General features: G+C 39.9%; 1 protein-coding gene across 4 annotated transcripts; it reads left to right on the top strand.

The window, feature by feature from the left end:
- The first annotated feature begins 341 nt into the window (after window positions 1–341).
- On the top strand, window positions 342–24,918 carry psme4a (proteasome activator subunit 4a). 4 transcript variants are annotated; one of them, XM_062430120.1, is made up of 48 exons: window positions 342–921; window positions 2,053–2,193; window positions 2,430–2,546; window positions 3,717–3,770; window positions 5,298–5,342; window positions 7,229–7,378; window positions 7,987–8,050; window positions 8,170–8,244; window positions 8,631–8,753; window positions 8,845–8,937; window positions 9,849–10,114; window positions 10,280–10,466; window positions 10,557–10,646; window positions 10,755–10,819; window positions 11,085–11,235; window positions 11,328–11,426; window positions 11,529–11,598; window positions 11,712–11,779; window positions 11,900–12,115; window positions 13,178–13,335; window positions 13,419–13,514; window positions 13,801–13,856; window positions 13,970–14,026; window positions 14,161–14,216; window positions 14,509–14,607; window positions 14,766–14,828; window positions 14,908–15,003; window positions 15,211–15,342; window positions 15,475–15,684; window positions 16,402–16,538; window positions 16,788–16,841; window positions 16,930–17,059; window positions 17,175–17,256; window positions 17,343–17,496; window positions 17,643–17,712; window positions 17,836–17,961; window positions 18,053–18,205; window positions 18,434–18,538; window positions 18,644–18,735; window positions 18,823–18,954; window positions 19,042–19,250; window positions 19,370–19,455; window positions 19,579–19,707; window positions 20,321–20,476; window positions 22,775–22,937; window positions 23,039–23,172; window positions 23,315–23,455; window positions 23,705–24,918. In XM_062430120.1, exons 1-47 carry the CDS (start codon window positions 725–727, stop codon window positions 23,447–23,449), a joined length of 5,541 nt encoding a protein of 1,846 aa, XP_062286104.1. In that variant the 5' UTR covers window positions 342–724; the 3' UTR covers window positions 23,450–23,455; window positions 23,705–24,918. The 4 variants fall into 4 exon arrangements, with proteins under 4 accessions (XP_062286104.1, XP_062286103.1, XP_062286105.1 ...); XM_062430119.1 differs by having other exon boundaries at window positions 3,717–3,773; XM_062430121.1 differs by lacking the exon at window positions 3,717–3,770.
- The last annotated feature ends 1,537 nt before the right edge of the window (window positions 24,919–26,455 follow it).

Genomic DNA, 26,455 nt, shown 5'->3' with positions numbered 1-26,455 from the left:
TTTCTTTACAAATATATAAATACTTTTAGGGTAGTTATTCTGGTCTAACGGAGAGCAAATTATAGCAGTAGAAGTCATGAGAGGACACACGGTCTTAAGTGGATTTCAAGTCATCCCGTTTGAGTGGCTAAGGATAAGCATTTTATAAAAAGAATGAATGAAGAGGGGGCTGCTGGGAAGTGTAGTTGTTACAGCAGCTAGCGGATATGACGTCTGTGTTGTGTCGCTGGTAGGTGGGTGTAGTCTGCTATCTGCTTTGCCGTAGTTGGATGAATCAGTCGACGTTGACAGTCCTTGGGATATGACTGTGCTTTTGTAGTAGGGAGCTAACTTTAGCTAGACCATTAGCCAGTTGTCAGATGTTTTTGGGATTACATCAACCGAAAGAGAGATAATCGAGTACCAACGCGCGCTACGGACAAATTCACATTTCTCATTTAGCCTTAATATCTTTAAAAGATGATATCGACAATGCTAACGTTTGCCGGTAAATGAAGCTAACTTAACTTGAGCTAAATGGCTAGCTAGCGTGTCGTCAACTTGTGAATCTCATAACTTGAGTCGCTGTGTGGGCCACGGTAATAAACGTACGGTTCAACCGGAGACCTTAGCTAGCCGGGAAATTGCTACCCGTTATATTAGCCTGATAGCATAGAGGACGAGGTATAAAAACAAAGAAAAGTTTGCTAGCGTAGTTAAAGCTAGCCAGTTTGGTGTCTGTAATATGAAAAAGGCACCGTCTGACACATTGGGATTTGTTCCTCAAAAAGACATCGTATACAACAAACTTCTGCCGTACGCGGACAGACTAGATGAAGAATCCAATGATATTCTGGGTAAAATCAAAGGAAACCTGGGCCGAGCTGTCCAGCTCAGAGAGATATGGCCCGGTGTGCTGTTTTGGACGAGGAAACTTTCAACGTAAGTACCATACCAATGATCTTAGCTATCCTCTTTACAGGAGCAGTTGCTCATTTCATAGCGCACTTTTGCCTAACAACAGCGCCTTAAATGTAAATGTTACGTCTGTACACCTTGTGTTTGGCTGTAGGACTACAAGATATACTGTTAAACTAAATTAAGTTACAATAACAGTTGTTATTGATGACTGGCTCACACTCTCTAGCATTGCTTTATAATCCGACATGGTTTTAGCGGGTTATTAAGTGTTAAGTTAGATGTTTACCTAGAAAGCTGCAAGCTGCCCAGTATGTATGTGATTAGGACCGGGGGTGATCAGAGTGACAAATAAACAGTCTGGCCCAGACAGGAAAGCACAGGAGCCAGGGCAAAAAATTAGCACCAGCCAGCAGCCAAATGCTGTTAAAATATGCAAGTGCCTGGTAGATTTGCTTCTTTCACCAGAAAACAATGGTAATCTATGGAGTGGCTGGTAAAATTTTAATAATCACTAGTCATTTGACTGGTGGGACAAAAAAACGTTTATTTTGCTTCCTGTAGGTCATTGTCATTACTGCTTTTTTAAAAATCTGAGTTATGATACAGTTTACCATCCTCAGTAAAAGGGAATCCTTTTAAGCTCCCATCTAGTTTCTGTTCAACTTTACAGCTTTGTATTTTGCCCACTTTTGCATTTATTTTACATTTATTTAGTAAGGAGCCACACTGCATCAGCACCAGTGTTGTCAGTATGACAGTGGATTACTTGGAGTGCTGTTTCATGTTGTTGCACTTGGTTGCTGGCTGTTTAATCCGTTTCAGTCCCCATGCTCGTACATTGCTCTGTTCAAGAGTGACTCACTGCTGGCTCAGAGATGGAAAGTTTACTGTAGGGTTGACCCAGATTCTGTTCATTGGTATTTCGGCCTATTAACAGTGACACAAACATTTTATAACTGTCAATTTCAAAGGTCCCACACATACTCAACTGTGTCCTGACTCTTTCAAAGTTTGGATGTCTGAACTGGTTATAATGTTCCTATTTATGCATGAGAGAACATGTGTTGTTCATTCTGCTCACAGGGGCTCTGACCACTTAATATGGATGTTAAAATTGGAGCAATTATTCCTAAATCTCTTCCTCTCTTATAGGTACATGCGCCTGTACGGACGGAAGTTCAGCAAAGAAGACCATGTCCTGTTCATCAAGTTGCTCTATGAGCTAGTGACGATCGATAAACTCGAGATCAGCATGATGCAGGGCCTCGCTCGGCTTCTTATCAACCTCCTCAAGTAAGAATGGGCCCCATTTGTCTTACACAACAGACGTGTACACATGTCAAGTGCATTAGTTAAGATAGATGGTTAAAGATATGCTGCAAAGTGAACATTGATAATATATTATGCCTTACTGTTGAGCCACATGTTGTGCCATATTATGTCATATTTTTCATAGGTTAAGACAATATGATGTGTTAGGATCTGTGTGCTTATTCTTGCTTTTCTGTGTGTCTTATTTCATCTAAAAGGAAAAGGGAACTACTGTCACGGGAGGACCTAGAGTTGCCGTGGAGACCACTGTATGAGCTGCATGACAGGATTCTTTTCTCCAAGACAGAACATCTGGGACTCAACTGGTTTCCCAAGTACGACTCTTTTTTACTGTTGCTTTTAATATTGCAGTTACTGAGAAAATGCACTACTTATTTCTGTTTCCCTTTGACTTTTTTCCCAAATGTGGAAGTGATAGTATAACCTCCCTCTCTCCCCTTTTCCTCCTACAAATTTTCATTTCTTATATTTTGATGATGGTAAAACAAAGTGCAGAAAGATGCAGTAGAAAACAGAATATTATGGCATGTTTTGTACTTTCCCACATGGAAAACAGAACTTATGTTGATATGAATACAACCGAAATCACTGGGAACTGATTGTTATGGCAGGATAAACACATTTTTAATCTTTCCATTGAGCATAAACAAGGACCTTGTTTGTCTTACAATATCCAAAACTTTGCTGACATTTCCTTTTTGTCCTGATTGCCTTTTAGATTAGCACACAAAATCACATTCATTTGCAACTTTTCTAATATGTAGTTCACAACTAATGACTTGTATCCTGTCATTGAAACCTGCTGTTATATTTTAAAAGCTTAATCAATGGTACATACAAGGTTAGACATTGTTCTCTTCTCTTTGTCAGTTTGGTGATTTGCAACCAGTGAAAACAGTGTTACTGAAATTGTTAGCAAGTGATCTTTTATTGAAACAGAATATTTTAGACATTGTAGATTATTTTTTTACTTTTATATATCAAGGAAAGTAGTTTCACAGGTCTGCTTAGATTACTAGGTTTTGGTTTCTTTAACTTGAAAAAAGCGTGTCACTTACATTAATCATATTTGGACTAGCTGGAGGACAAGCGGAAAATTCCTGAAGCCACATTCCTTTTTAGAACAAACCACGTTCATTACAACCTGTGCAGTTTTGTCTGTCTGCTCTACGCTACACTCTATGAAGTTCTTACAGCAAGCAGTGCGAGGTGCTCTTTTATGGTGCTATGGGAACATTGTATGTTAATCACATAAACGCCTTGATAGCATATCACTTTTGCGTTACAGCCAATGAAATCAAGCTGCTTTGGCTGATTGCCAGCTCACCTCTGTCAAAAACGACACAGATGCACACAAAACATGATTCTCTGATTACATGATAAATTGTATAAAGTGATGCATAGTATGTAAATATTTTTGAGTGAGTGGCACTTTGTCGTGTGCTGAATGTGATTTTTATGCCTTTGTCTCCTTTCACATTCAGTTCTCCACGGCCTCGTTCATCCTCTAAACTCATAATGCTAAAATTGGTTCAGAGGTGGTAAGGACAATACTTCTCTTTGTGTTTTTACTTTGAATTCATCCTTTGAGGCACTCACTTGTTTTATTTTATTTTTTATTTTTTTTTAAATATACATTGCATGTGAAAAGAAGAGCTGGACACCCCGTATGCAGCTTGTGACAGAAGATAAATGAAGGCTTTATCAATGTTAACATTTCACTCATATTGGAGACTGTCGCACTGCAGCTAACAGATTTTTTACTCTCCTCCTATCCCCCATATTTGCTATGACAGAGTGATAGTAGACATATTTTAACTGGGATCTCTTCTAATCTGCCGTGCGGATTCTGTGGCAGCAATATAGTTACAAAATGATAATGACCATAATAGGAACTAATACAGTTTATGACTTATTTTAATGTCTTGTGTATTACTAAAGGAACTTACTGGCATTAGTGTTTACATGATCAACTTCTTAACAGTTCCCTGTATTCTGGCCCAAGTTTAGAGATGTTTTTGCTGTTTTAAAAAAAATTCCTTGTTAGCTTGCGTTAAAGTTAGCCACTCCGGCACTACTGCACAATATTTTCACAAGTCATGGAGGAGCTGACGCTCCTGTCACGTTTCGTCCCCTCCTGGAATGTGTTGGGGAGAACGTGAGGGTTCACTCCAACTCGGATACAAAGGTCATAGTTAGTAGTGTGGGGGGTTCCGCTTCTCTGAGTGTCCGAGCACTTTGTAATGGTACACACAGTTTGACTGGTTGTTGTTTGATTTGCAGTGCATGAGTTTAATCCCGGTCTGTGGCCTGTGTGTTGTGGCCTTACAATGTTCAACATTGCGAAGTACCCATGCATTTAGATACTGTAGTTGCAGTTTGGCTTGCAGAGTGTCGCTCATAACTCAGAGCATTAAATGTGTAGTATGTCAGCTATAAACAGACTTGAAAGGGAAAGGTGTATACATAGGTAACTAGTAGCTGAGTGGGATTGGCAGGGCTTTTCCAACAAGGCATGGCTTGAGCTTGCATGTGAGTAGAGGTGGGATTGTGAGCGGGGAGCTCAAAAGCCGTGGTTATATTGGTCCAGAGCTTTCAACACTTAAGTGACTGGAGCCCTGTGATTGCAGTCTATATGTGAAGATAGTCATGTGAGGAGCTTGTAAGGCGAAAGATGTTTTATTAATAGTTATAAATACAAAACCACCTCTAATAAACTGTTACAGCAGTGATTGAATTTAAGCTGACATGCTCTGAATAAACAGGAAGGGAACTGATAACACATATAGGCCAGCCAGGAAGGTAGCCACTTTTGATATAAATGACTGTTTTCAATGTAGTGATTGTAGTCTGTTGATGCCATTTTATTAAAATCTCGTTCCTATACACCGGCCCTATCTCTTTCACTGTACACCAGTCAGGTGTGTAAAGAAATTTCTGTGTGCATGCAGTCAAATTCAAATTGCATTTGTGTGAAGATTGTTTACTTGTTTACTCTAACATTAGCGTTTCAGCGCCTGTTCGGATACATTTGTGACATTTTTCCCCCTTTTCTTTTATTCCAGCTCTGTGGAAAATGTGTTGAAAACACTTGTGAAAAGCTGCAGACCGTAAGTATACCTTAACATGATTGATCTGTCTGTGTGCCCTACAAAGGCAATCCACTGTAAATGTGCAAATAATGAAACTGAGAATAATGTCTTCCAGGTTTTTTATGACTGTTCAGCCAAAATGTGTTAAATGTAGAAGAGTGTTAATGTGCTTATTAAATATGTACTCTTTAAGTCATTTTCATTGCTGAAACCTTTGACCAGTTATTTGACCTATGACCTCAATAATGCAAATACTACAATCTGCCTTTGAATTACCGCAAACAAATATGTAGATGGTGTAAGGGCAAAGTGTCATAACTACAATCTTAGTGTCTTCTTCCTGAGATCTTTATTAAATTGATTTATTGTATATTTGAAAAGTTGAAATAAATGAGTAATTAAGAAAAAATCACACAAACCTCAAGTATTGTTTTGTGAGGTTTAACCTATTTTAATTGTAAAATACATGTAAACTTATTTTTAGAGTTAGATATGCGCTCTTATAGAGTATAATCAAGTTCTTGCCTTTATAGAAATAAATGACATCAATCTAATCTAGGTTGATAAACTTTATAATTGGTGCAATGTATGCTGTATAGATAACAAGTTGAAGTTATATAAATTATGACTTAGTTACACAGTGGGCAATATAACACCTGATTATGGTTGTACTATCTGCTTCCTGTAACGCCTGAAATAGACGAGATGTTGTTAGCTGTTCAGCGCTATCACAGTGATTACTATTACTACACACTACAATAGGGTTAGCTGATAATACACAGAGGAAGTAAGTAAGAGTTCCTAGTTAATTTTCTTGTATGGATTGTCCTGAAATTGGCTCAAATACAACAACTTATGATGAGATAAAGTTAAAAGTTAATTTTCATCCATGAACAAAATTATAGCTACTGTGGTTTGGCTTTGTAGTGAGTGTCCCATCTTTTTAAAATGTGAGCTCCCTCCATCTGTTGTGGATACTGTGGTTGCTGTTGTGGGTGAAGACGAACAGTGTTTTCCTTCATCGTTCCAAAGCTGTCACCAGCTGGTCCCTGAATGTGTTAACTTTAGTTGTACACACGCAGATATCTTTGCTGCAGGATTCGTCCGTCAGTTTGAACTTACGAAGATAATCTTATTATCTCGTCTAATTCTGTCTTGTGTGAGAGTTTCCTGCTACTGTGTGAAGGGAGAGTGATTTGTGGTCAGCTTGAGGACACTATGGATCATCAGGATGCCAGATGAAGTAGCCTCGGTTGGAAACCACGTTTTTTGAAGGCCTCCGCTGGCTGTAGTATCCCCGAGGAGGCTTGGTGACCTGAAATAACCTGCTGGGTTTATACAAGCACATAATGACCCATGAAAATCCCCCTGTTGGACTATGAGCCCAGTGGAACCACAAGATTTACTCTAACAGCTCAAATGTGCCAGGTGTATGACTGTAACGGGAACACTGCGCTCCAACATTGAAGTTACAGTATCTGCTGGTTCACGTGTTTTTCACTCTGCAGTCTGTAATATGAACTTAATACAAACACAAATACAGATGGACCCAAAATGAGTATTTGATGATTTGCAATTATATGTCATTGCTCTGAATATATAGATAGTTATATTTATACATGTATATCTTGGGGGTTTTTCTCTTCAGAGTCTGACAGGGATGTCTTGGTGTCAGTTTCCAGCATCTGACGGTTCCACGTAGTGTGAGGATGTGAACTGTAAGAGACTTAAGAGGCTTGTCCATCTTTGTAGTGCTCTCTAAGCTGCTCTGCTGGTTGATATGCTTCAAGTGTCCATATAAACCCATTCATAAACTGGTGAATGTTATTAATAACGTTTCTCTCACCACCTTTTTTTTTTTAAACAAAAAGATAAGCTAATTGTGATTCCTTCTGCTCATACAGATATTTTTCAGAGTCTGCTACTGAGGAGATGCTGGATGAGTGGAGGCCGCTGTTCTGTCCTTTTGATGTCACCATGCAAAGAGCAATCAGCTACTTTGAACTGTTTCTACCCACAACTCTACCCCCAGAGCTGCACCACAAGGGGTTCAAGTAAGACACTGTAACCAGTGAAATTAGTACACATTCCCATGATTGATTGTTGTTGCTGATTCTCAGTATTTATTCTGCCTTTTTTTACCATATCATCTGGTTTTCTGTTCTTCTCAAACCATTACACAGTGCTGTAAAGATCTGTGGGGTGATTTCTTGGCAAACACAAGACCCTTTGATAATGTCGGAGCATCCCTTAAATGTCACTGCCTACTTAATGTCTGAATAATGTTGTAGAGTGCTAATCAGATGCATCTATTCACAGCGACTCTGTGCAACAATTCAGAAATAAGTTTAAGATAAATCCTGGATAATGATGACAGTACTGACCAAAATCCCATATACCAATATAGTTTATTTCACATCCCAGTACTGATCTCACGATACAGCACATTTTCTGTAAATTCAGTGAATAGTTTCTGCCCCCCCTCCCATGTCTGTTCATCTTTTGCACAGATTAAATTACTCTTCTTGGCTTTTTACTTGCAAAGATTTTATTGCACCTAGAGTAACATAATAAATGTACTTGTTGCCAACTTGAGTGCTTGATGTCACATGGACTTAGCAGTGTTGTCTTTTCCTTTTGTAACCATATGATTGTCTGACAGGTTGTGGTTCGATGAATTGATCAACTTGTGGGTATCTGTGCAGAATCTTCCAAGCTGGGAAGTGGTGAGTAGATGAATTAGTTAAAAAAAAAAAAAAATAATAATAATATATATATATATATATAGTTAACAGAGCAATATGTCCATGTTCCTTGTGTAACACACTGTCCTACATCTTTTAAGCACCTGGTCAACCTCTTCGCTCGCTTGGCCAATGACAACATCGGCTACATTGACTGGGACCCTCATATACCGAAGGTTTGTTGCCCTCTTTTTCTGAATGACCTCTTTCCAGCACCCATTACACAACTTTGTACTTGTTTGTGGCACATGCTTTCATGTGTGGCCTGACCTATTGAGATTTTGGCGCATGGTGTGTATTTCATGGACATGGTGTTTGTCAGAGAAACAAACTATCAAGTTTCCTTGTTGATCTTGCTCTCAGTCACAGATAAGAACTGCAATGCATCATGTTTGTGTTTCAGCTGAGCGCCTGTTTTGATCCATGCCTTGTGACAACAACAATATGTATTACAGATAAACATAAACATACTGTTCTCACCTGTTAAACCCAATTGAAAGTCATGAGGCCTTTATATGATCAAATAACTGTAATTATTATTTTATTTTTTTTCACATTTCAGATTTTCACAAGGATTTTGAGGAGTTTAAACCTCCCCGTGGGGACCAGTCCGATGATGGTACCACGATATGTCACCAACGCCTACGACATCAGCCATGTGGTGCTTTGGGTCTCATCACTTCTGGTTAGTTCATCATTCATAATAATAATAATGATTAAAATTATATTCAGTGTAGAAAATGTTGTCTGAGTGACTTTTGCTCTTTCAATTTCAGGGAGGACCCAGCAAGCAAGCTCAAGCACAGCTCAGTGGCCTTTTCAACAGTATTACATCATTCTTCCACCCATCCAACCATGGCCGCTGGCTGGTGAGTCACTTTTTAACAGTTAAATGTATGCCACACTGAGGGTGTGATTAGCGTGAAAAGAGAATAATCATGAACATCTAAAATATACAGAAAACATGAGTCATGCTGTTTAGACTGCTCCAGTGGGAACACATCACTCGTCCAGTTTGTTCCAACTATAATTCCAGCATTGGGTTAACGCAGTTCAACGGCACACAGCAGCAACATTGTCAGGAGACGGCGTCATTCGTCATCACTTTTCTAGGAAGCTTCCCGAATCCTCTCGGCTGCCTTGGTTTACATCAGTGTCTAGGTCAGAAATAATGAGGGGACATTTGAGTGAGATGCCTGCAATGCTATTAAAGGTCACTGGGAGCATGCCCACATGCCTTTCTGTTTTGAGGAACCCCCTCTACTAGATTTGAAGGGCCACAGGCGGCGACGTGTCCTCATGCACAAACCTTTATTTTTGGCAAGGGGATGAGTTTGTGTGTATTTTAGGCTGTTGCTTGGAGACCCACGTGAGATGTTCATCCACTTAGCTGTAGTTTTTATTACCTATAAACAATGTTTTGCATTAGTGAGTGTAAACATAGTGCTGCAGTCATGTCATGATACATCATCATGGGTAACTGGAACAGGAAAGTGGAAATAATGAATTTCATGTTCGTGTGTAACCAAACGAGTCTGCATCCACTGATGAAACCCGGCTGATATTTTGATCCCATGATTTGCTCCTACATACAAAACAAGACTGTGTTCACAATATATTGGTCTGTGTTTGTACGTCTGTTCTCCGTGTCTCCAGATGCTCCATAAAACACCCTCTGCACCCTCCATCTGTCCTGACTACATGGAGGCACTCTGTCCACTTGTGCGTCACCCCTTTGTCATGTAGCTGTCTTTTTCTGTCTCTCTGTTCTCATGTCCAGATGAAACTCATGAAGCTGCTCCAACGTCTCCCGGCCAGCGTGGTTCGGCGGCTGCACCGAGAGCGCTACAGAAAGCCCACATGGCTAACACCAATACCAGACAGTCACAAGCTCACAGAGGATGATATCACAGACTTTGTAGAGAGCATGATGCAGCCGGTTCTGCTGGCAATGTTCAGCAAAACTGGCAGTCTTGATGCTGCTCAGGCCCTGCAAAACCTAGCTCTAATGAGGCCCGAATTGGTCATCCCCCCTGTTCTTGAGAAGTAAGTTTACACTGAACTAGAGAATTTCAATGATGGATTTTTCTTTGACCCAAGTTCTGCTTCTTAAGAATCTCGCAAACTGTTGCTAGTTTTCCATCTTAGATAAGAGACAAGGCCACACTTTGAAATAAACAATGGACTAATTGTTTTCTGTTTAAACCATAGAACATACCCTGCTCTGGAGACTCTCACGGAGCCCCACCAGCTGACAGCAACTCTGAGCTGCATGATTGGTGTGGCTCGGAGCCTAGTGTCAGGTGGGCAGCGCTTCCCTGAGGGCCCCACTCACATGCTTCCCCTGCTCATGAGGGCACTGCCAGGCGTTGATCCGAATGACTTCAGCAAGTGCATGGTGGGCACTTCCACAGCATTTTTGGTGCTTTTGTTGTTGTTGTTAAACCTCTTTAACATCTAATATAATTCATTACTCCTGTCCCCACAGATCACATTCCAGTTTATTGCTACATTTGTGACTCTTGTGCCTTTGGTGGACTGTTCGCCTGCCCTACATGAAAGAACTGACTTGACAGAGGTGAATCACTGTACTTTTTTTCCCCATCTTCTTTTTCACAAGTAAATGCAAGGTGCTAAATGATGCTTGTGGGATAGCAACATCATATTTTTTTGTACGACTTTTTAGGTGGAGAGAGAGATGTGCTCAGCTTCAGCCGAGTTTGAAGACTTTGTGCTTCAGTTCATGGACAGGTATGTAGAAGAGTTTTGATAAATAACATGTCAGTAATGGCTAAATCAAGTTTCGCATTATATCCGATTTGAACATCCAAGTTTATATCAAAACTGTATGTTTGCATACTATTGTTTTTATGTATCTGGCATCAGCCACTGTGAGTAAACATGAAAAACTAAGAAAAACAACCTCAATATATTGTCCTATTGGTAAAGAATACTTAAATGCAGCAACACTCATCTATATGACTTGTTACTCAAGAAATCAAACACTTGTCCACAGATGCTTTGCCCTGATAGACAGCAGCACTCTGGAACAAACTCGTGAAGAAACCGAAACGGAGAAAATGACCCATCTGGAGAGTCTGGTAGAGCTCGGCCTGTCTTCCACCTTCAGCACCATCCTCACACAGTGCTCTTTGGACATCTTCAAGGTCAACAATCAGTCTTTTTACACTTCTGTCACTCCACTATTTCCATTATTTCAAGTGAAAATATGGACACATTTGTTCCATTGGTTAAACAGGTCGCTCTGGGAAAGGTGTTCAACTTTGCAACCACAAACATCTTTGAGACACGTGTAGCGGGGAGAATGGTGGCTGACATGTGCAGAGCTGCATCCAAGGTGAGTCTTGTGCACCCGTAAACCCTCAATGTATGTCCAAAGTATTAACATCTTGTAGCTTACTTCTTAATATCCTTATCCTTGCTGTGCTTCTATTTTCAGTGTCACCCTGAAGAGTCACTCAAGCTGTTTTTGCCACACTGCTGCAATCAAATAAATCAAATTGCTGTCAGTAAGTACCCAGCAAACAGGAATAATAGTTTCTATAAGTACTGGTTTTCAAATCCATGGATTCTTTTCAATCTTTCTTTGTCACTTGCCTGACCAACTTTTTTTTTTAAACAGATGAGGAAGTGTTGAATGAGGAGGAGCTTGACAAGGAGTTGATGTGGAATCTCCAGCTACTATCTGAGGTGACTTGGCACACTCATGATTAACTGACATCACCCCTAACCTCCCATATTTACTGACAGCTCCTAATTTATAATTCCACATATCATCATATTTCTTTCTTCTTGCCATATGTGCCACAGGTGACCCGAGTGGACGGAGACAAGATCCTGCGCTATCGCTCTGACCTGGTTCAGATTTTGCAGTTGACTCTTCGCCTCAAGTCTAAGCAGGGCTACACTCTAGCTTGCAACCTGCTGCACCACATGCTTCGATCCTCGGTCCTCACCTACCCCACGGAGTACTGTAGTGTGCCAGGAGGCTTCCACCATCAGACCAGTGACTACATACCCATTAAGGTAAAAATACTGATTGAATTAAAATCTCAACAACAAATTTCACAGCACATCAATAATCAAATTTCTCCCACTCATTAAGCACTTTCTCTCAGGTGCATATGCACCCACAAATTTTGCCCTTTAAGCTTACAACTCAGTGAGAAACAGTGTTTTAGAGACATAGAAAGACTTGCAAAAACAGACATTTGTCCTTCAACCTGATAAGTCAGACAACCGCCTGTTACGCTCCGCGTGACCTGCTTTGATTAATTGTCTGATCCTCTCTTTAGATAGTTTTTCAGTGAACACAGTCTGTACTTTGATCCCTTTAAGTCTCTTCCTTAGTCCATGCAATGTAGTAGGTTACCTGGCAGCAGAACTGAAATGACTTCTTTGCTGTTATCACCGTTGCCAGGAGTAGTGCAGACCTGTATAAATGTGTTACAGCTTGAATAATCTTTAATTAAATCCATCTATTGATATATTGATTTCTTTTTTTAACAATAACACTGAGGTACAAAACCTAACTTTATTTTATTATTATTCCTTTTTTTAATACTTTCATGCAAGAGTTATAAAGTGAGGAAACATGACTAGAAGTAACCAAAACAAGAATAATAATAATAATATTACAGAAATTAATAAATATTCAAATCATATGTTGATTTCCCTTTAATGCAGTTGCATGATACATTCAGCCATGTAAGAACTGTAATAATTAAATAAACAAAACATTGTGAATAGTTCAGACACTCCTAGTACGTCTACCCCTCCAAGTGCTGGGAATACCTGTAATGTCTCCTCTATGATGAAGGAGGAAACATGCGCTGGCTCTCAAATTTGCAAGCTGTGGTGACTAAGATTCTCCTCTTTGTTTAGATTAGTTTCATTGTCAGATATGAAATCTAAAATTCCATATCTATTTTCCCTGTTTACACATTGATAGTGAATATACAAACTGTGCACTTAAAAAACAAATTGCTTCGGTTTTATCAGTTGGTGCAAATGCTGCCTGACTCACAGGCATTTTTACTAAACTAATGTACAATATGTTTACGCTGTGCTTGGTGTTGTTCCATGCAGGACTGGGGTCGGCCTGGGGACCTCTGGAACTTGGATATCCGGTGGCACGTGCCCAGCGTGGAGGAGACCTCCTTTGCTTTTTATTTACTGGACCTGATTCTCCAGCCTGAACTTCAGCGCCTTCAGAGATTTGCACAGGGAGAACAGGACATGAACAGGTAAGGAAGAAGAATTCAATTTGTCTCTGTAATGCATTTTCATATTTGTTTCATTTCATATATGTTGGTTTTGTGTTTTTCAGAGATGATGTCCTGCAGAGCCTGACCATCATTCAGCACTGCCTCCTAGGAGCTGGAGCTCTGATGCCTCCACTGAAAGGACAGCCCATCCCTAATCTGTGAGCAGTTGTATTTACATTCTTATCTCTTTATTGAACATGAAAACAAAACACTTTTGATTAAAAAATAATAGTCAGTCCCCTTTAGGAAAATGGTTGGTTGAGTTCTTTAGAGGAGACCCTATTGAGTATTGAATTATAATACTCTTTTATAATATTTAGTATTATAAAAGACTCAATAATGGACTTAGTACAGGACAGGTGATTTGAGGAGCATTTTAATTTAAAATACACTACTTCCAATTCTAAGTAATGAATGTTGACTTTGAACCTGCTTTTTTAACAGGGTTCAGAGTATGGTGAATCTTGATGAGACCACCCTCTACACAGGAATGACTTATGGTACATACATCACTTCAGTTTAAGACCTGTTTGATGGTGAAAGTTTTGCCCACAGTCTGTTTAAATTGTTGGGTTTGTTGGAGTATAATCTTCTCTACTCTTTTCATCTGCAGATGAGTCCAGAGAGAACTACAGAGATGCTATCTGTAGTGTGATGAGACAGCTGCTGCGTAAGTGTTCACTCGGTTAACATCTCTCTTTATTCTACAGCCAATTTCTGGTCACATTCAGCTTAGTTGACAAGCCAACTGAGTTCCTTTACCTCTTTTTTTTTTTTTTTTTTTTTTTTTTTTTTTTTTTTTAGATTACATTCTGGAGCACTCTGAGGACGACACCAAATCTCTTTTTTCCATCATCAAGGTAAATAGTGACATAATAGACTGTATACTTGTAAGTCTTAATGCTAGTTTATTATTGTTGATCAGGATTTAGAGCTCCACTACTTTATGTCATGTCTGCAGAATTACTTTATACCACTGAATTACAAACTCTTTAAACAAAACATACACTCACATGATTTCTTTTGAAAAGCTGCAGTAGAGCACAGAATTTATTTGACTCACATTTTCATCTTGAATAAGTCTCTACACAGCTGCTGTATTGATCCTATCATTCAACATTAATCAATATTTTTGTCTGCGATATCTTTCAGATTATCAGTGACCTGTTGCACTTCAAAGGTTCTCACAAACATGAGTTTGATTCCCGTTGGAAGAGCTTCAACCTTGTGAAGAAATCGATGGAAAACAGGGTGAGAAATCTGACGTTTTATTTTACTTTTATTACTTGTTTTTATCCTGGAAAAAATGTAAGAGCAATGCAACTTCCCTCAAAGCTCACTTTAAGTTACATCTTATGTTTTGAATGACTAACATTTCAGTGTATAATGCCTTGTCATTGTGTTCACAGCTTCATGGCAGAAAACAGCACATCAGAGCTCTGCTAATAGACAGAGTCATGCTCCAGCATGAGGTAAGGCGTTAATAGAGAAGTTAACTTTGCGGTTGTCATTGTATTGTACCATTTATAACTTTGAAACTTTGTTTATCAGCTCCGCAAGCTGACAGTAGAAGGGTGTCAGTACAGGAGCATCCACCAGGAGCTGATGAGAGATCTGCTGCGGCTCTCTACAAGCACCTACAGCCAAGTGAGTTTCACAGCAATTCATCATCTGCCTGTTAGCAAAGCACTGTCAGTGTGTTATTCAACTTACTTTTCTTTCTTTCTTCTATCATATGATCACAGATTACCCATTACACATAAAAAAAATCAGTAGGACTAACATTTTTCTTGAGCTTTGTAACACACATGAAATCAATAATACCTTAATTGAGGCTTTTTCATTTACTTTCAGGTACGCAGCAGAGCTCAAAGTGTGCTGTTCACTGCACTGGGAACCTACAATTTCTGCTGCAGAGATCTGATTCCCCATGTCCTAAAGTTTCTCAACCCAGAAAACAGCAGTGTCACACAGCAGCAGTTCAAAGTATGAGAGTCCTTTTTGACACATGTGTGCTTTACACCATGAAAACTCTCAAACTAAGCCTTGTTATAAAGTTTTCATATTTAGGAAGTTATATTTATAAATTTCCCATTTGCTATCTCTCTGCTTCTTTAGGGTGCCTTGTACTGTCTTCTGGGTAATCACAGCGGAGTGTGCCTGGCCAATTTGCACGACTGGGAGTGCATTGCTCTGACATGGCCTGCTGTTGTGCGCTCTGGCCTCAGTTCAGCCATGTCCCTGGAGAAGCCCTCCATTGTGCGGCTCTTCGATGACCTTGCGGACAAAATCCATCGCCAGTATGAGACCATCGGCATCGACTTCTCTGTAAGAATAACATCCCTACAAATGGATCGTATAATCAAAGGCATTGTGCCTAGCTGTAACAGTTCAAGAGCAATAATCAAAATACCTCAAAACTGGAGGATAGCTTTGTGTAAATTAAAGATAAATATTTCTGCTTTTACTTGTTACTTCCAAATTATATATATCTTAAACCACGTAAACAGTAAAAATTGAATTAATGTCCTTCGTCCCTCCTGAAATAATTACTTGATTATTGCTACTTAATCATCAGAATAACACTGGGTCTTTCTCTATGCTTTTGTAAGCTGTTATCGGTGATGTGGGAATATTTTTTACAGACCGTGGCTTACACAAACCCCTCAAAGTTTCTCTGATACAGACAAAGTGGTCTAATAAACGCATGAATAGAATAGTTTGGATACATTTTTAGCTTGGTCTTCACCATGTAATAATCAGAATGTAGCAATTATTATTGTACTGCATAGACTTCAAAATAAGTGCTCTTAACATGACTCTCATAGATGTATTAAAAGTTATAATTTAACACATTTCCTTTTACTCGTGTACTCTTATACTGGGGGAAAAAGGGAGATTTCATTACTCTCCCTGCTCCCTCTGCTGTCAACAAGTTCAACAAAATGCTCCTTCTGAATAAATCTTGTTTCATCTTTCAGCCTATCCTACATGTAATACAATTAATTCATTTCTGCCACCATTTCTATCTTTGCATCCCTGTAGATCCCTGGTGAGTGCTGTGACGTGGCTAAACAACTTATGGTCACTGGCAGTCCCTTTCCCAAAGACCCTCCTCCTTCAGAGGAGGAAGCAGCAGAGGGCCTAAAGAGGCAGGGTCTCAAGAACTCAGACTCTGTAGAGTAAGTTCACACCAACAAGACAAAGGATCATCAGCACACTAAACACCACTGACAGTCACTTGATTACTGCTTGTCTCAGAATGAAACACACAAAAACATATCTCTATACATGTCAGAGGTTTTCCAAAGTATTGACCCACAACCCATCTATTAATGGAGATATTTATTCTGCATTCAACCTTAATGTGAGCAAGATGAGGTTTGTTACGAAACAGGTGCAACAACTTATCATGTTCTGCATTTTTGTAGGAAATACAAGCAGCTCATTGGTGATCTGCTGGACTACTTGAGCAACAGGAACATGTAGGTTGATTTAATATTTGCTTCACCAAATCACAGTTATATATGTATTGATTACCATCTCTTACACCCACTTTGTTTAACGTTTCAGGCCTTGGAAGTTCGAACAGATTGCAATCGGCTTCTTGTCATTGCTGCTGAGAGATGACCACGAACTTCCATCCCCAGCTGTTTTGTTCTTTGTCAAAAGCCTCAACCATGACTCCCTCTATGTCCGCAAGGTGGGGCATTCGTGTGTTTCTCTCCAGCAGCCACTCACAATTTATGATGAGATTGAAAGTAATAGTGCTTTGATTCACTAAAATGGCATTTGAAATGTCTTATTTTCTCCATTAGGTGGCAATATCAGCTGTGGCAGGAATCATGAAACAAATCAAGAGACCACATAAAAAAGTCCCAGTCAGCCCCACTGAGCTATGTAAGCATTTGTCTAGTGCTCTCATATTTATCCTAATTTTAGTTTTCAAAACTAATTTCAAAAATCTTGTCTTGCATCCAAAAAAGGTGGAGTGAAGGAGTTAAGTGATATCGTAGCTGGCGACCGTCCAGACAACCAGTGGCTCCAGTATAACAGCAGCAACTTACCACGCACGCAGCAGGATTGGGACAGCTGTGTGTTTGTGGAAAAGACTCACTGGGGATACTACTCTTGGCCAAGGTTAATATTTTATAATATAATTACTTTGTTTCCTCTTCTATTTATCCATATTGTGATTCCATGACAGCTATAAGCTATAGTACCTCCCCATTCTCCTCTTTCACCATATTTTTATTTACCATCACTTAATTATATACGTTCTCTAGAAAACTGATGATGTATGCTCCACTGGAGGAGCAACCCAAGCAGAACCTGACCAGAGAGGAAATGACAGAGGTTTGTGTACAATAACGAACACACACTCCAGGGAATACTTATTTAGGTACATTTGATTTAATGTTAAAAGCATATAATTGTATGAAGTAATGTTAAATCTTATTTTCACGACCTTCCTCACAGCGGGAGCAGATCATCTATGACCATTTCTCAGACCCTGTATTCATCAATCAGTTCATTGAGTATCTCTCACTTGAAGACCGAAAGGGCAAGGACAAGTTTAGCCCTCGCAGGTTCTGTTTGTTCAAGGTGAGATTCAGAGAGTGCTTTCAAATGTTAGTAAAACAACTACATTAAAATGAGCAAATAATGAAATTAATTTGTTACTTTCCTGTTTCAGGGATTGTTCCGCAATTTCGGCGACGTCTTTCTGCCTCTGCTGAAGCCACACATGGAGCGCCTGGTGGCCGAGTCCCATGAGAGTAAGCAGCGGTGCGTTGCGGAGATAATCTCCGGTCTTATCCGAGGCTGCAAACACTGGAGCTACACGAAGGTACACATTTGAAACTCTCAAGTAGCAAGGTGGCTAGATGTTCCACGTTCTTTTTATCATTTCCTGGGCAATACTTTTCTGAATTTATCAAACTATAAGTTTTACAGAAATCCTCATAATTTTACATAGTTTCTGTAGGTGCTTTCATTTGCACCACCTAATTTGTGAGTGCCGCTTGGTTACTTGTTATACATGTACTAAAATATTTCTCTCTGTGCTGATTAACAGGTGGAGAGCCTTTGGGAGCTGTTGTGTCCACTGCTCCGCACTGCCCTGTCCAACATTACAGTAGAAACGTATGCAGATTGGGGCACCTGCATCGCCACAGCCTGTGTAAGCCTTTACTTTCTTTACATCCATTATGTCTTTATCCTTCCATTTGTAAAACTTTTGTAACTTACACTTTTTTCCTCATGCATCTGTTTCTGGCTTCTACAGGAGAGCAGAGACCCACGCAAGCTTCATTGGCTGTTTGAGATGCTAATGGAATCTCCAGTCAACGGAGAGGGGGGCTCCTTTGTCGATGCCTGGTAAGTAGGAAGCTTTGCCACCTAACGCAGATTTTGATGCAACTAACAAACTCTGATGATTGTGCTTCTCTGTTTTTTTCTTTCCAGTCGTCTCTATGTGCTGCAAGGAGGCCTAGCTCAGCAGGAGTGGCGTGTGCCAGAGCTCCTCCACAGGTTGTTGCAATACCTGGAGCCCAAACTCACACAGGTCTACAAGAATGTCCGGGAGCGAATCGGCAGGTGAGCTGCTCTTTACACTTTATTGTGACTTATTGTGAACTGTATTCTTTCTGTCTCACCACATCCTCAAATTTCATGTCCTTTCAGCGTGCTCACCTACATCTTCATGATAGATGTCAACTTGCCATACACGCAGCGAACCACCTCCCCACGCATTTCAGACTTCACAGAGCGAATTCTGTTGCAACTGAAGCCCCTAACTGAGGGTGACGAGGAGATCCAGAACCACGTAATTGAGGAGAATGAGGACGGAGAACAGGATGAAAGAACGCAAGCAATCAAACTGCTCAAAACAGGTGGGTTAGCACTCCATTTCGTGTCTCTAACACTGGCTATTGTCTGTTTATTTTTTGTCTAACATGCATAATTAAAGCTCTCTTTTAACAAACACATTCCTGTCTTCAAATGTGTGCAGTGCTGAAGTGGCTGATTGCGAGTGCTGGCCGCGCTTTCTCCACTCCTGTCCCAGAACAGCTACGGTTGCTTCCCCTGCTGTTCAAGGTGAAACATTGTCCCTTGTTAGATTAATTTAGCGCAGACCCCCTAGCTTCTCCACCACAACAATTAAAATTACTTAAAATGAGGCATGCCGAAGTGTTAACCTATCTCTGTCCTCCATTCCAGATTGCCCCAGTTGAGAACGATGACAGTTACGATGAACTGAAGAGGGATGCAAAGACCTGCCTGGCTCTGATGTCTCAGGGGCTGCTCTACTCAGACCAGATCCCCATGGTCCTCAGTGCCCTGCAGAAGGTGAGTCATCCACTTCTTACCTGCATCACACATGACTGACCCTCACATTTTAAAACATATAAATGAATAAAAGGTTCAAACTGAATTCAAGTTTTGAGTCATCCCTTGACTACCCTTTCTTAATATCACTGTGACAAAATATGTTGTGTCATTATAGTGTCATAGTGAGTGCAGCTCCCTGGAGTATAAATGAAAAAGGTAACTGTGGCATTATTCTGGAGGATTACCTGGGGATTAGGGTACACTTTGAGGTGTGCAACTGGTATCATTATTAGAACAAATAATGTGAAAACAAAAAGAAAAAAGCAGACATAATATGCAGTGTTGAGAATCATTCATTAGAAACTGAGCAGCTTTAGGCTGTAAATTGGTGAGACACATGCACATCGACAACTTGGACTTGTTCATGTTCACACATTTTGATTCAGCTATTTGATATTGTATACAATATATATATATATATTTTCCAAAATTAGTGGAATTCCTCAAAAGCAGAAAAAACATTATAAAAACCCTTAAATGGTGTACTCATAAACACCAGGGTCTGTTCTTCTTGTGAAACAAATGCTCCATGTCTGTTATTGATGTGGGATGGGTTTGTTGTGTGTTGCAGATTGCCGGCAGCAGCTCCTGGCACGCTCGCTACACGGTGCTGACATACCTCCAGATTATGGTTTTTTACAACCTCTTCACCTTCATGAGTGACCAGAAAGCAGTGAATGATGTCCGGGCACTGGTGATAAAGCTGCTGGAGGATGAGCAGCTGGAGGTAAAAAAAAAAACAGTTCATTCACAACTGTTTGTGATCACTGAGAATGTAAAGCCGAAATCTGAACTAGATCATTTTGGCATAAGTCACTAGAAGATGGTTGCGAGATGGACCTACATATGTCTGATTATATAATAATTGGCAGGCCATTGGTCAACACATGCTTGTTTATGCTAGCAGCCACTCTAACTGTCTTTCGGCTTCACTGTAGTGATTCAGCACTCTGGCTCTCCACCCCTCCCACTACACTACACCACCCCCCACCCCCCCAGTCCTCTCGCTGTTGCTGTGGAAACCACAGGCTGCAGTAATCTGTTGCTATGGAGATAACGTTCAGATTGAAGGAAGATGAGAGGGAGCAGGATGGAGTAGAGACAAAGGAGAAGTGGGGGATGGATGGAAGTAGCCATTTTTGTTTGGCCTCTTAAACTAACCTAAGCCTGATGTAACGCCTCCAAAGGTCTCGCTATTCTCGCTATATGACACTTTCATTCCTGTCATTTATTCAGATGCACCTTTTATTAAAAAACTACACATTTACAGATAATTGACTTAAACTACGATATATTTCATGTGCAGTCAGACAGTGTCCAGTGATCATCTTAAAAGGGACTGCCCTTAGATTAGGTTCCTAAATTTGTGCCAAAAAGGAATGAATTAATTGATGATTTTAGAGTGTAGACGAAGATTTACAATACTGCCTGACCACCCCCCCACACACACATATTACCTGAGTACTGTGTAAGTAGTTTGACGTGAGGATTTTAAAAAATAAAACAGAGTCACACAAGTCAGCCCTGCCAGAGAAGCAAGGGTAGCGATCTTAATCAAAATCAAATGTTGTATAACAATAGAGGGAAGCTCATTTATCTCTCTCACTGCATTCACTGACATCTTTCTTTTATTATATTACAGCAAAAGCATTGTCACACAAAAGGGGAGACAAACACCTTCCTGATTTAAGAGAAAATCCAAAAAGGTGTAACTTAAACTTACGTATTTAAGAGTAAAGCTGTAATCTGTTTGCCTCAGTGGTTTTATATAATCTAAAAAGCCTTTCCTCTGGGTGATGCTGCTCAAAGATCTGCTTAATACCCATTTAAAAGTTAACCTCTCTCACTGAGAACAGAGCCATTAAATAAATGTGCAAAAGGCCATTTTAGCTCACATTTTAGAGCAGCATCCTGCACACACATCCACCCCCAGTCTCCAGCTGGCTGCTATTTCCATCCAGCTGGCCAGTGTACACACCAGTGAAACCTATTAGTGACTTATGCAGTGCAGCAATAGGTTGTCAGTAAGGAATTTAAGATAATCTTTTAATGTTTAGAAAAAGACTTTTAAATACAAATACAATACAGTAAATCAAAAGAAAACAACCATTAAAATAGTCATTCTATTTAAATATGATACAGTACTCATGAGCTCCACATTTTCAGAGCCTCATATAGCCAAGGAGGTCTCCTCACTTCTGAAGTAGAACTCAGCATTGTTTTGTCTCCACGCCGGTGACAGCAGTAGTTGGATATGTCAAGAAAAGCTAGAGGGAACTTCAGTACATCTGGCACAAATGTCTGCTTGGACTCGAACATACATTGGTTAGATTTTGGTGGTCAAAGGTCACTGTCACTGTGACCTCACAAAACACTTTTTTGTTTTGGAGGTCAAACACACTTTTCTGGCCATTATTCAACGCCATAACTCAGGAACAGAAGTGACCATTTTTCACATTTAGTCGGATACTGGATTGGTGACACTAATCTTGGGTGCCCACCTTGAAACTGTGATGATTTGACAGACGTGGATGTTAACTGCAACTTGACTAGTTGGCAGAGGCACACAAGGCGTTAGTTCTACATATACATGTTTATTATTTTGATCGAGAGTCACCTGATTTGCAATTATAGGTATAAAGGGAGAAGAGGTAAAAAACAAAAACTGTGGAGGAATGATTCACACAAAGGGAGGGTCCAACCTGCTCTTACCTCCCTACTGTCTGACCCTCTTTGGATGACCATTGAACAACCTGCCTCTCTTCAGTATAAATCATCCTCAACCCTTATTTGTAGTGTGTTAATAAATGTAATCCTACATTCGGAACTTTTTATAAATGTAAAATACCGCTCGAGTACCCATTTAGCAGACAAAATCCCAAAGGATGTTATTATGTCGATTACTGGAAGCAAATTTGATCTGTGTGATCAGTTGGACAATTATAATTTGTGTTGTAATTAATATTGTGATATACTGATTCATTACACTTAACTTCCCATCACCTCTTCTGCACTTGTTTTGTAGGTAAGAGAAATGGCTGCCACCACACTCAGTGGCTTCCTTCAGTGCAATTTCCTGTCCATGGACGCCCCCATGCAGGCACATTTTGAGGCTCTGTGCAAGACTTGCTTGCCTAAGAAAAGGAAGAGGGAGCTCGGATCTATAGTGGACACTATTCCTTCTGCTGGTAAAGGATCATATCTAGATTTAACTTCTGGCAAAAATGCGTTCATACCTTCTGTATGCCGTTCTCATTTTAAGTTGATCCCTCCTGTTGTGTTTTCATAGATCTGGTACGGCGCCATGCTGGTGTTCTTGGGCTGAGTGCTTGTATTCTCTCCAGCCCATACGATGTGCCCACCTGGATGCCCCAGCTGCTGATGGACCTGAGTGCTCACCTCAATGACACCCAACCCATTGAGGTATGTGTAATTATCTGCTGTAGTCTTATATCGTTGCAGTGGGAATACCTTACAACCTCACTTTTTCCCCCAAGTTGCCTAGCAAACATTCACTAATAAATAAATGAAAAAATCACCAGAATATGTGTTTGTGGCCTTCCAGATGACTGTGAAGAAAACGTTGTCTAACTTCCGACGGACTCACCATGACAACTGGCAGCAGCATAAGCAGCAGTTCACAGATGACCAGCTGCTGGTCCTGACTGATCTGCTAGTCTCCCCCTGTTACTATGCCTAAAACCAGGTAAAGCATTTTAACACACACTGTTTGTGAGACATAAATATAACTGAATAAGCACGTAAGCACACCCAAAAGACATCCAACTGGATTAGCATGCATTAACGAATAACATCTGTGTCTTAGGGGACATATAAAGCTTTTAAAGGGATATTTTATAGGGATAAGTGAGAACTCTTTTAGCCACTTACTTACAGCTTTGTGTTTGTCTTGTGTCTCACTTGAATCCTCTTGGGCCATCTCCAAACTGTACAGACACCAGCCTGCATTGGGGAGGAGGCTCCAGTTCTTGACTGAAACACTCTGCGTCACCCTGGGAGAAGAGTGGCACACAAAGGAACTGAGTTGTGGCACACCGAAGGATTAAAAAGTTGTGTATTTATGTATTTAGCTCATTTACATTTCTACTATACTTAATATTTAAGGATCAATCATAGCAGGGATGAAAGCCCTGCAGTTTGTAACATTTCTGTACAGACTTTTCTTCTTTTTTGGTTTGTTTGCGTGCATGTGCACGAGTGTTTTTGTGTGTGAGCGCGTGTTAATGGGATGCTTGAAGACATCTGCTGGTGTCCCACACATTTCTCAGGATTATATCCCAAGTATCAACTCTGAGCCAACACGATGTCCCAGTGAAGGACGTAGTCTTTACTATCATCCAATAGTAAAGTGTTTGTTACAAGCCACAGAGAATTGACTATTGAACAATGGTCTCTTTAGATTAGACTTTAACCTGCAACACACAATGTTTGTGTGACTGTTTGATCTATATATGATTATATACATCATGTATGCATATATCATGGTATAGCAAATATGCACAAACATATTTATTTATTTATTTTACCTTTTTTGAAGTGCTATGTTTTAATTTTTCGTAGATTTTCTGAAATTTAGTAGATGGCTTAGCTTTTAGCAGCAGAGCCTATTCTCATCCACTCTAGCAGAGAAAGTGAGAGGGCACGCTCCCTGCTGCGGTGCTGTGTGATGCGTTTGCTGTGAGGACCTGGGCACAATTCGATTTCATGCGTCTCAGTGCAAGACAGTAACCAAACTGCCTGTCCATAAATGTGACCTCTTCCCTCTTTTCCTCTGTATTATTAACCTTTTTCTTGAAACCCAGTGAGGTTGAAATTATTTTGGTTTGCATATGTTTCCCCTGATGACTTGAAATCAGTCTAAGCATTGAAGCATTTAGTACCTCACTTATGTATAGTGTAGTGCCAAAACTGCAGTGATTTTTTTTTTTTTAGATGTATGTGTGCTTATTGAATGGGATTACAATAAATTGTTTGTTAAAAAACTTCATCTTTATTGTCTTAGAATACATAAAATACTGCATGCAAACAATTGAGTAACTCCAAATTTTTTTTTTTTTAAATGGTCCTTTCATACTCTGAAATCAGGAACTTTTGAGGGATGTTTTAAGATGTTTTACAAACTCATGGCTAAGACATAAACTCTGCTTTGAATAATTTGTGTCTGTTTTTTTTCCCCACAAAAAAGTCAAATCACACCTGAGCGTTAAACTCAGCTTTGCACATTAAAGGTCAAACATCCAAGTGAAATAATACGTAAAACACTTTGAGACCAATATGTTTGTGTTATCTAAACCACACAAAGCATTGTGACTGCCATGTGGTAATGTTTTTTTCTCCACAAAGAATTTATTTTAGCACTACCAAGTCAGACCACATATATCACAAACCTGGCAGCCTTTGGCCCTCCGCTCCGTGACACATGATTACTGTCCCTGCTTTAAATATTAATGCGCTCACGGAGAATCATCGCTCTACGTGTCGCCTAGCAACCACGTCGTTGAATCGCTGTTCCCAAGGACGACATTGCAAAGCGGGAAAAAAAGGGTATTGACATTATTTGTAAATGTGTTTTTTATTTGGCGAGTTTGTCGTGCACAAACTCGTTCTAGAAATGAATGCCAACTACTTTTAATTGAATATGTTGTGGTAAGTGCTGTGTTTAAAATAAAACTTTGGCATTGTCAAAGTAAGTATATTTTATATTATAAATATTTCCTTAGCGCGGATGTTTCTGAAACTGGCTGTTTTTAAAAAAAAAAAACCTGGAAGTCACCAAATATTGACAGGTGAGGTCTTTCTAGGGCCCCATAGGTTTACATGTAATACATTGCGCATTATTTCCTACTATTACAGTTAAAATGCAAATAAATATGTGGGGTAGGGGTAGGGCTTTCACACAATATGGTAACGGTGCGTTCAAATCGTGTTACTGTGTATAGTAAGGCTGTAAAAGCATGGTGTTTGCCGCTCTCTTATATTATTATAAGCAGGGAGGAGTGAGATGAGTTCTTACTGATGGACTACTTGAATGCAGTGGTTATGCTCATGCCCGTATACGTAGGCAGTGACTTCATACTCATTTTTCAGTGCACGTTCAGTGGACGTCGATCCTGTACAAGAATGGATATATCGCCAAGAAAATGAAGAAGGTATTCTGTATTTCCGTTGTATCTATGTTAGATAACATATAAGCATAAAAGGACATGTATTTCATATCCGTATTTGTCAATGATCTTTTTGGATGAGCTGCTGGAAAACGTTTTTCTTTTTATAAAATTGTCTTTGCAAAACCGCGGTGCGTTCACTTACTATCACACTGCTTCAAAAATGAAGATGGGCTGTATGAAATAATGATGATGACCGACGCACGATCGATTAAAGATGGTAGGTTATATTTTCTCGTCGTCCATTTAAATTATCCAAGCCGTATATAATGGCTTGAACTGTAGATACAATAGGAAAACTGATGTAGACATTATTCCTTTGGATTTCAGCAGACGTTGTGTGTGTGTGTGTGTGTGTGTGTGTGTGTGTGTGTGTGTGTGTGTGTGTGTGTGTGTGTGTGTGATGGGGGGTAGAGGGGGGAGGTATAATTGGTCAAATGCATTGGTGCATAGCTATAGCCTACTGTAGCTGTGTGTCACAGCTTTTAATTTACCATGTTATATAATATAATAATGTTAAT

This window comes from Scomber scombrus, chromosome 12, assembly GCF_963691925.1.
Source record: "Scomber scombrus chromosome 12, fScoSco1.1, whole genome shotgun sequence".
NCBI lineage: Eukaryota > Metazoa > Chordata > Actinopteri > Scombriformes > Scombridae > Scomber > Scomber scombrus.
The sequence above is the reverse complement of the archived record's forward strand: the minus strand, read 5'-3'. Positions and strand labels throughout refer to the sequence as shown.